Source organism: Dendronephthya gigantea, unplaced genomic scaffold, assembly GCF_004324835.1.
Source record: "Dendronephthya gigantea isolate DGI-Jeju-01 unplaced genomic scaffold, DenGig_1.0 000013F, whole genome shotgun sequence".
Taxonomy (NCBI): Eukaryota; Metazoa; Cnidaria; class Anthozoa; order Malacalcyonacea; family Nephtheidae; genus Dendronephthya; species Dendronephthya gigantea.
In genome coordinates, this window is record NW_021163023.1 from 2,679,848 (window position 1) to 2,690,158 (window position 10,311).

The following is a 10,311-nucleotide window of genomic DNA, read 5'->3' on the forward strand; positions in this document are numbered from 1 at the left end:
ACAAGCTAGCGTTGCACTATCCTCTTAATAATTGTCTTTGAGAAGTTTTTAGTGAACATGATCATTGATGCTTGTTATTGCTTTCTAACCAGATCCAAAATATTCATTCTTCGATGATAAGTCCGTGATAATTCCAACCATTTTATACCTTATCTCATAACAGCCAAAACGTCATTCAAACTTGGGACAAAATTTTGCGTACAAGAACAACATCACATCTCCTTAGAATTTTCAAAATGACTTTAATATTGTATTCTGAATATTATCCATATGTATACATTCCGCTTTGAAGATACACATAAGACCCACACTATAAAATACAGCGCTTGCTATAAGAACGCTGGGCGATTTTTAACAAAAACACAACCCAAAATAAAATTTAACATTAAACTACTTTGTATATGTATAATTACGATAAAGATGAGGTTCCATAGAAAGACTTGGTGAAAGTTGAAGAAAATAACTACAAATCATTATTATACTTCATCTACACGTGATGAAGATGATTAGAATTTCCACATATTCACCAAGACTTCTCTAACAGAAACTCGTAAAGTTGACTTGCAACTGGTTAAATCTAAGGTTTAGAAATACTGAGATTATATCATATAAATCTTTGATAAAACTATTAAAACTATCATTATATTATCTTATTTTACATTAATTTCAAATTTAACAAAAATTCGGAATCTTTCGGAACGAAGAGTCCTTCCGGAAAGTTCGATGTTTTTTTGCAGACGTTTTTCAGTAAATTCGGAATATATATTTTGGTATATAGCTCTCTGTGGCGTTAAAATATTTATTTATATAATCAATAATTATTAATTTAGACTGTTTTAAGAAGATATAAGAAAGCCTTGAAGCAAATCCTTCTTTGCTTTCATATATTGAAGCGAACAAGCTGAGGGCTTTGAAAGTGAAGCTGAGAGACTCTTCATCAGTGAAGGTTTGTCTCGATTAATGGTTTAAAAACGTTGATTGGATGGCCATAAAATGAGGTCATTCGAACATCGGGTGATCGAATTATATCCCAGATATTGGATGTAATTTCCCTCAAGCATTGCTCCCATCCATAGATTCATAGACGTCGTCCCCCCCGAGTGGCGAGTCTGCGGTGGGTGAATCGATCGTGTCAGAACACCTGTCTAAAGGAATCGTTACGCGGAAATCCGGGGGGCTGTTTCTCGACGGCACCAAATATTTTACCATCGGCGGAGAGTTGGAGGGGAGTTCCTCTGGGGATTGCAGCACGTCGATGTAGTTGGATTCCGGTGCGGTGGGGGCGGCAGTGGGGGCAGCGGTGATGGGGACACTCGGACCTTTAAGTGGGTTACCAACAGAATGTGGTCGATTAAGATGGCTTTGATTTGTGTATCTTGCAGAACTTGGCAAATCGTACGAAGAATTAGCTTTCGGTGGTCCAGAACTAAGGAAGGCCAGTGAGAAATTGGTTAGTTAGAATATTAGTTAGTATATAATGGTCTATTGCATTGTAGTCTCAAATAATCACATCTTGTCACAAACCATACCTTTGGTACAACGGATTATCGCTCATTCCACGGCGAGGATCACGACTGAGTGCAGGACTATACAAAAAAAGAAATTAGATTTCTTCATAGAAGAATTTCGATTTGTTTGAGAGACGTGCTCTCAAATGCTTGGCCAGTTAAACAGGTCGATATAAAGTAACTTGGCTGGATTCTACATTGTAACGAGAGATTGAAAAGTTTGATGAACTTACCTGTATCTGTTGGGCTCGGCTTCAGAATATCTAACATCCATTTCTAACTCGCTAATTCTTTAAATGAAAAAAATAATCATTAAATTTCACTGCTGGGAAAAAGAGAAGCATCGACCTTTGTTATCAGGTAATACTTTAAACCATGCAGTTGACAAGCATTAATAGAAATGAAATGAATATTTAGGATGATAAATTCAAGAGAATTAAAGAAGAGGTTCTGGTTTAGAATGAATTTTACGCCAACAACCAAAATATCTCATATCATTTGGTGTTAAATTTGAATTTAGTTTTAATGATATTTTATGATATTTATTATTGAATGAATTTATTTATTTTTTAGTTTAAGACTCAACCTACTTCTCGTACAAACTGTCAGATTCAACCATCACTTTACTTTGAGTGCTTTTAAAAAAATAACAAGAGATTTAGCTATGAACTTTACCATTTCAGAGGTTATTGATAAAAATATTACGATTCTGGTTTAACATAACCTGAGAAATATTTTGAACAATGGAGTATTTATATTGACGTGTAATCGTGTAGTTACCTTTCCGATGGGACAACCCCTTTCTTGGCCAACTGTGCTTTTTCGTTGCCCCTGAAAACAAGATTGTAAATATTGTTTGATTCTGGGAGTTGGTTGGTACGAACAAGTGACAGACTCGGGTAGAGAATGAACTATGTTACTCAGTGGTATGAATTCTGAACAGCTTTAAAAGTATGTATACCTAACGAATTGAAGTTAATAAGTTCACGGCAACCAGGTATATAATCCATCGCAATTATCGCTTCTCTGGTTTAATTCATGAAAGTAATTACCATGCACAAAGATTACATTTCTTACCTGTTTCTTTTGCAGCAAACGCATGTTATGAGAGCGATGAGAGCCAAAATCACTACAAAAACCCCTCCAGCGACTGCAGCGATGAGAACGATAGATGTTGTGTTATGACCTTTGGCTGGTTGGGCGACGATCTTTGTCGTGGCACCGTGGGTTGCGGGGGTCGATGTGTCTTCGGACTCTGGCGCAACCGTGGTGGCTGCGGGTGTTGTCGGTGGGGCAGTTGTTGTTGTGGGCGGTGGGGTGGTTGTAGTGACAGCTGTATAAGAATGAAAAGGTTAAAGAGGCCTCATTTTACACAGAGTTCATTGCAGGTATAGAGTTAAAGGTTAATATTAGTTATGAGAGTGGAGATTAGAGTAGGAATTCGAGCGATTAAGTTCCCAGAATTAAAGTAAAACTTGAGTTAAGATCAGGATCGTGATTGGAATCCTTATAAGATTAATTGGATTGCAGTTATTAAAGTTTAGTTTTGTGGTTATTACCATTGATTACTCTGGAAGAGGATGATGTACTTTCAAAGGGAGAAGTCTCATGCGGTTTCATAGTGGAGGTGCCTGACAAAGTAAAATGTTTTCAATATTGACATAGTCGATGTCTACGAAGATGATGTTTGAAATGATGAAATATATCGTGGTCGCCGGGTTTAGTCGAAGTAACCTCGAAGCAATGACAGTCAGTATAACCTGAATGGTCAGCGAGAACTCTTCAGAACTGATAGAGCTAGTGCATGGGAGATATATACTCACGTTTTGTGACATTACAGTGGTAGACTACAAACATCTCGAGGGGTTCACCAGAGGCGCATTCCTGAGGGAAATTCTCATCGTTGATTTCAATCTTACAGACATTTCGATAATCACAAATGGTCTTTAGCTTGGGCAGAGCACCAGGGGCCTTGCAGGAGTCTGTGTAGAAGGAGGCATTCCCCGTGTTGCCATTTTCTGCTGTGCATACAGGATAGTTCGGACGGCGGCCGTAGAAAGCTGAAATAACTTCTATGTCCTGCTCAGCATTTGAACAATCCAGGGTGATGGCGGTGTTCTGGCAGGCTTTCGCTGTCTTGTACTCTAAAATGTACAGGAAATGGGACCGTTAAGTACAACTGACATGCTAAAGAAATCAAGGAAACAGTAGAGATTATTAAAGACTATAAGATCGAGGCCTATATCTTTCATATAATCGTGGTCACCATATACACTGAGTTAGATTTCTGATTGAAATTTCAAACAAAGAACTCCTACACCCACTTTGATTCCGAATATCCAGCCAGATGAATTTGAAGAGTTTTGCCTATCAAACTTTAATCAAAATTACCTTCTCTGGTTGCCCACAACATGATAAAGAAGCCTCTGTGTTGTGCGATGTGATTGTCTCCTCCAGTGAAGGAAATTCTCATGGAGTCGGTGGTCATCTTAATCTCCCTTGGCATCACACGAGCGCTGTTGTTACAGTAAGTGCCATTCAAGTACTTCGAAAAGGGGTGGATATTTTCATACGTCTTCAGGACGCCACGCGCGCAAGATTCTTGATCCTGTGCTGAGCCACCAACGTCAAAGTCCATCGCAAAGATTGAGACGGGGTAGTGGGGTTTCGGAAGGTAGATCAACCAATTGCAGTGGGCGTCATTGCGATAGGGTAAAGGATAAGATGGGGAGATTATATCGACTCGTTGGTTCTCGTTCAGTTTGACGACATGAGTGCAATCTGATGGAATTTGAAAAACAAGATGTTTAGAAAGGAACCTATTTCACATGATCAATGAATTAATAAATTAACAATTGATTAATATCAATTTTTCCTGTCAACATATCCAGTCGCTTTACTAAGCAAGACTACTTTATTACTCATTTGATGTTGCTATATAGGGTCCTGAGAGGACGTGCTTGCTGTACTTTACGCAGAGAAGAGCGATAATCTATTTTTACCAAGGCAAACCACGCTTCTTACCAACAGACTCGTTGCAACCATAAACCTCAACCTTCGTGCACATCTCATTCTTGAATTCAAGCGGATAGATTCGGATGAATTTTGCAACGAAAGAAGGATGAATCTCGTTCTTAACCAGATGAGTGGCGTCGGTATTTCCAGTAAATTCCTGCTGATGAATAAGTAAAGAAAAAAATATTAGAAAATCTGCGTTCAGGTAGTAATACTTGCAGGAAGAAAAGCTTGCTACTACACTATATGTTTATACATAACTTCCTTTCCAAAATTGTTGAGACCAAAGCTAGTGCGTGCAAACTGTTGCAAATTAGTTGTATTTTATGGCGAGTAGTAACATATAACTGACTGCAGCTGTTGCATTCATTGTTCAATAACCATTAGTACCAGAATCATTTAGGTTAGTATTATAATTACAACAGTGAATGATGTAATTTATTACAAGATAAACTTTTAAAACTATATATTAGTAGGATATCTTAAAGAGGACCATTGTATATTGCGATTATTATTATAGTTCTGGAAAGATTAGTATTAAAAGTTAGTTTAACGTCATTAAGATGAAAGCGATCTGTGATGTGAAGAAGGTGATAATAGATAATTGATAACGAAGTCGTGCGTAATAAAACGTCATGTAAAGTTTACAAACCTTAGAAAGGAAAAAGATTCACTAGAATTCAACAAACAAAGATAGTCAACATTCAGAATTTATTAAAAAATTATAGCAACAACAACAACAACAACAACAACAACAACAACTCGTGTGTTTAAGACGATGGTATGTAAGTCATTATTTTTTGTTATGACTATGTTAAGACGTGAATCAGCCTTGCTTTATCAATTACCGTCTAAAGTTTACACTGTCTGTAACTGTTCAATTAGAAACATGCATATAACATGGTTTTACGTGAGTTAAAATACGAATTATTTCTATTTAAATTGATAGATTATATATTTGTTTTATCTTAATTTAACAGAAATCGATTTAAGACTTTTAAGTTTTTAATGCCGCGACAATAGTTTCCATTTGACGTTGGGGGAAGAAAGGGGATGTGATATGCACGGGTATAACATCTGAGTCTTGTCCATCACTCGGGATAATGATTGATAATTATTGATAATGATTGATAAGGTTTGCCAAACGGACGAATGCATAAGAATGAAAAAATACTGGACAAGTTTGCGAATGCATATGTCCATTGATGTGTGAATGAAAATTTATACTTTCTATTTTTTACCTTGGAATCAGTAAGAAAAATAATAAATTTCACATACCGTCCAGGGCTAAAAAATACAGAATCAGGAATTAATTTCTTGCCAATTTCCAAATTAAAAGGTCCAAACTCAGTTACAATTTGACACAGGACAGTTTAAGACATGACAGTTTCCGACAGAGACTCGAGTTTATTACCCAGTACATTAACACATATATATCACAACGTGTTTTCATATGCAAAAGAGGACATAATAGAGGTCATGTTGCACATCGACTGACGTTTTACAAAATAGAACCTTAGACACTAGAAACGTATTCTTAAATTTTGAGTAATTGATATATATACATCAATATTCAGACAACGCTTACCAATACTTTCTTTCCAGTTTTGGTTGGAGTTTTGTAAAACCTAAAGGATCTCTTTGAACCATCGAGACTGTAACTGACTATGTATTTCTTGGTATAAAACTCTTGAAACGACCATTTAGCTCCCTGAACTTCGATTGCAGAGACGTGGCGTAATGTGGATAACTCTACTTGAATGTACCCTCTGTATTTTACAGTGCCTTTTGCTGCACACCAGGCTTTTGATTCGTCCATTCTCGCTCTGTACGGTTCCTTTCCATAATCATACGAGGATGCCGTAAATTTAACACCTTTGTCTGTTTTACTTAATGGAATGTTGCAGCCTAAAAAAGACAATTTGATAGAGCTATCTAGTAAAAATAAAGTTAGTTCAGTTCAGGGTTTCCTCCTGTAGTAACACTGGATCAATAAGAGATGATCCTTACTGGATCTCTATGAAGAACAGTTTAGAACTGATAGAGTTATCCAGTATAAATAAAGTTAATTTAGTTTAGGTTTCCTCCTGTAGTAACACTGGATCAATAAGAGATGATCCTTACTGGACCTCTAGGAAGAACAGTTTAGAACTGATAGAGCTATCCAGTTAAATAAAGTTACTTTAGTTTAGGCTTCTTCCTCTAGTAACGGACTTAACGGACCTCTAGGAAGAACGTAGAGTTACTGATGCGTTTAAATATAGATATGATGCGACCACCCTGACCCTAAAACGTAAATACAAACTTTCAACATTTTCTTTTAAAACCAAAATCTTTCATGAGTTCAACCATTACTTTTTCAGCATGAAAAATATTTGTAAAACAAAAGGCACTTAACTAGACCGCTTTAATCATCTCTAAAAATAACTCCATGCACCTGCTGTGTGGGTGAGGTTTGCAACATGATTCCGCCACCAAACTTGATGGGAAAATTTGCAATTTGAAATAAACAGCATTCTTACACCAGTTTTTAAATTTAGACTTCCGACTGAGGAGAGTAGTTTATAATTAAATATTCATAGTACAATAAACGTTAGAATTTCATCCATCAATTTGGAAACTCTATAGTTTACAATTATATAAAAAAAACTCCGATATATTTGACGAACTTTCAAGAGAAGAAATGATTAATATACAACAGTATTATTATAAACTATCATCTACAATATTGCAATTCACTTTACAATAAGTTGTCGTTTTTCAATTGTGGTTTTAATTTCATTTTTTTTACTTTACTGACCGAAAGCGTTCAGTCAAAACGTCAAAATTTATTGACCTGCTTTCAAAAAAATGCCGAAAGTGCATGTTGAAATCCACGAAAAGTCCCAACATATATACATGCCATTGAAATACTTAAAGAACTGAATGCGTGTCTGATAGATTAGAGTACCGATTTAGTATTGGTTTCACAGACTTAACCTATTTTAACCTTGAATGATTGGGCTATTTCTAACTGCCAATAAAACCTATTCAAGGTCTGGTAATCAATCCCACCTTTTGAAAGAAAAATACGCGCAGAACGATCTAGACTCTATGAAAAATGTAAAGGTTCCTTAATGGCCCACAATAGGTTGATAGAAATCATTATACTTATTTGCTGAAAGTGCTCTAATTAAATCATTAATTAACTAATTAGAAACTGCCTCAAATTCCTGTTAATTCCTGCTACTATTACTTAAATAGATATTATATTTTGTCGATGGACACAGCGAGTTCTACGTATAAATAACAACATAGATCTTTAAAACTGAATGTCATTCCCAATGAATATAGAATTGAAATCTTAGACTTAGAATGTTGTTTTAGAAAGCTGGTTTTCATTTTTAATGTACACTACCTCGGGAAATAGTGAGTTTTGTTTTCCCTCGAGTCTCAATGTTTCAGACATTCAACGTTCAGACTCTTGGGAAAACAAAACTCACTATTTCCCTCGGGAGCATACATTAAGTGTATAATATTTTTAATCTGGTTTTCGTTTTCAATTTCTAAGGGACCGTGCAAATTAGAAACTGCAAAGTCTAAAATATACTGTATCAAAACTATACATCAATATCAATTGTTATGTATACAATAATATTTGAGTTTGGAGAGACAATTTGTCTGGACGGTGCTGAGCCGATGCATAATGATGCATCCTAATTAGCCGAGCTTGCTTGTACAATCAAATGTATACTTGTCTCCCCACGTAGGGATTGATAGCATTTTTATATATTAAATATTTTATCACCATATATGATACAACCACAAATGAAAATAATTATCCTGCAAACCACGGAATTTCCAAATCATGGCCGTTAACACACGAACGGCTCGGTTACATACGATCTAAATTTAGCATGCGTTTGTGCAACGGTAAAATGTACAATTGTTGAAAGTGGAGGATGCAACAGGTTGTCTAGACCAAATCCATGCTGTGCTATTACGTCTGAGCTTGGCAAGCCAAGCATTTAAAGAAAAAAACACGCTTTTTATTATCTCCATAAGACGAAGTACAACATTGCACTAAAACATCGCATTAACGTCTTATTATTTATTGTCGAAATAGTAATTGAGTGTAATCTAATTTGCACGCGATATCATTTCGCAACATAATTAGAACATTCCAATTAATCTTAATGATTTTTACCGTTCTAATTTAGATTCGAAATTGTCAATTAGATTAGAAAGAGTTTTATCAGGTATTCGTAAATAGAAATCCTTTTAGCAAGAGAAGATAGTTCATGCATGTAGTATTTAATTTGATCAAGTTTTAGCATTCGGTACAAAGAGACGGAACTATTACTGGTGTTTCAGACGGAACGGCGCAATAAGGATTCGTGCCGACTTCAATTTCGTTATGAGTGTTGTTTTGTTTTGATCGATAAGCCTGAAACACCTTAATCCAACCACATGTTTTAGCCTGATAATGCTTCTGATTAACCAAACGATGCTCGACTAACGCTTGGCATAACCGGTTGTGGCGACGCCAGAGACTGCCATTTTACCACAGCGAAACAAAACATACATTGGGTTTCACGAACATGGGAAAAAGCAAAGATATCGTTCTTGCGTGCGTGGGAAGAAGAAATTAAGATGAAACCTCAAATATTTGGGAGAAAAAATGCGCATCGAACGCTGCAGCTCTGGGGTGTCAGGGCGCACGCTGCAGCCAGGAGGGGGTAGGAAGCACAAACATTTTAAAGAGTTGGATTTCTTTAGAAATAACTGTATGCACAGCTTCTGTTTTGTACTTGCTAATTCTATATGTTGTTCTGCTTAATGGAGATGTTTTTTTATTTCAATTGAAAGGCATTGTTTTCCCAACATAGGAGTCACATTATGATGTCTGAGCATGCTGTAAACGGCCACAAAGTGCATCTGTTGTGTGCCTGTTCGATGGAGTTCGAGTAAGAAACACGAGAACAACTTCAGTTCAAAGGTTTCAGCGGCCCTAACATTTGTGATGTTTTTACTCATTGTACTATAGAAGCGAGGACACTGATTACCCATGCAAAATTGTCCAACCAAGTCTTATGAAGACTGAGTATATTACTTTAATTAAGCTCGAATTGCAAGACAACACATCATGGGATAGCTATGACCAAGTATATATATTTACACCCCCGAATGTGTTCTGCTATTCGGTGCGAAGTCATCAAGCCCAAACCCAAATGTTAAACAACTAACAATCCTATTTAAAAATTTGCGAGTAATGCAAATTTTGGAGAATTGGAGAAAACACTCAACAAAAATAATGAAACTTATTTACGCACAGCTAAAGACATACCCTTTCTTGCAGCTGAAGCCAACGAGGCAGTCACGATGAAGATGAGAAATCCAGATAATTTCATCTTGTTGAAAACGTGAAATCGCCAACTTCTCCACGAGATTTGCTCTTCACAAAGAACTGCATACAAATACCAGCTCCTCGGGTAGACCTCGACGATTTAAGGAGACGCGTCCACTTCCTGTCTCACTGATTCGTTGTCGATTGGCCAATGGGCGTTGAGAATTTCGTGGCGTCAGCAGAGTACGTGGTGAAGCATTAGAGGACAAGCTTTGTGGTATAACAAAACTGCACCCAAGTCACGGCATTTGGGTATCAACTATCAAGGTTACCTTTGAGGTTATTTCATGCTATTTTTATAGTTTAGTTCATCAGAGACTCACAAGAGTTCGTGACTCTGCGGTTAATCCAGTAGCATCGTGCTTCTCTGGGAATTTGTATACATCAAAATGGATAGCAAGC

At 36.6% G+C, this 10,311-nt stretch overlaps 1 protein-coding gene across 3 annotated transcripts; it reads right to left on the minus strand.

Moving 5' to 3' along the window:
* Positions 1–234: 234 nt before the first annotated feature.
* On the minus strand, positions 235–10,265 carry LOC114519213. Of its 3 annotated transcripts, XM_028539303.1 has the most exons (13): positions 9,850–10,262; positions 6,112–6,431; positions 5,802–5,810; positions 4,533–4,680; positions 3,900–4,289; positions 3,332–3,652; positions 3,068–3,139; positions 2,586–2,841; positions 2,289–2,339; positions 2,099–2,143; positions 1,742–1,798; positions 1,530–1,586; positions 235–1,426 (listed from the first exon to the last, which is right to left on the minus strand). In XM_028539303.1, exons 1-13 carry the CDS (start codon positions 9,911–9,913, stop codon positions 1,054–1,056), a joined length of 2,163 nt encoding a protein of 720 aa, XP_028395104.1. In that variant the 5' UTR covers positions 9,914–10,262; the 3' UTR covers positions 235–1,053. The 3 variants fall into 3 exon arrangements, with proteins under 3 accessions (XP_028395104.1, XP_028395105.1, XP_028395106.1); XM_028539304.1 differs by lacking the exon at positions 2,099–2,143 and having other exon boundaries at positions 9,850–10,265; XM_028539305.1 differs by lacking the exon at positions 3,068–3,139 and having other exon boundaries at positions 9,850–10,202.
* Positions 10,266–10,311: the final 46 nt, after the last annotated feature.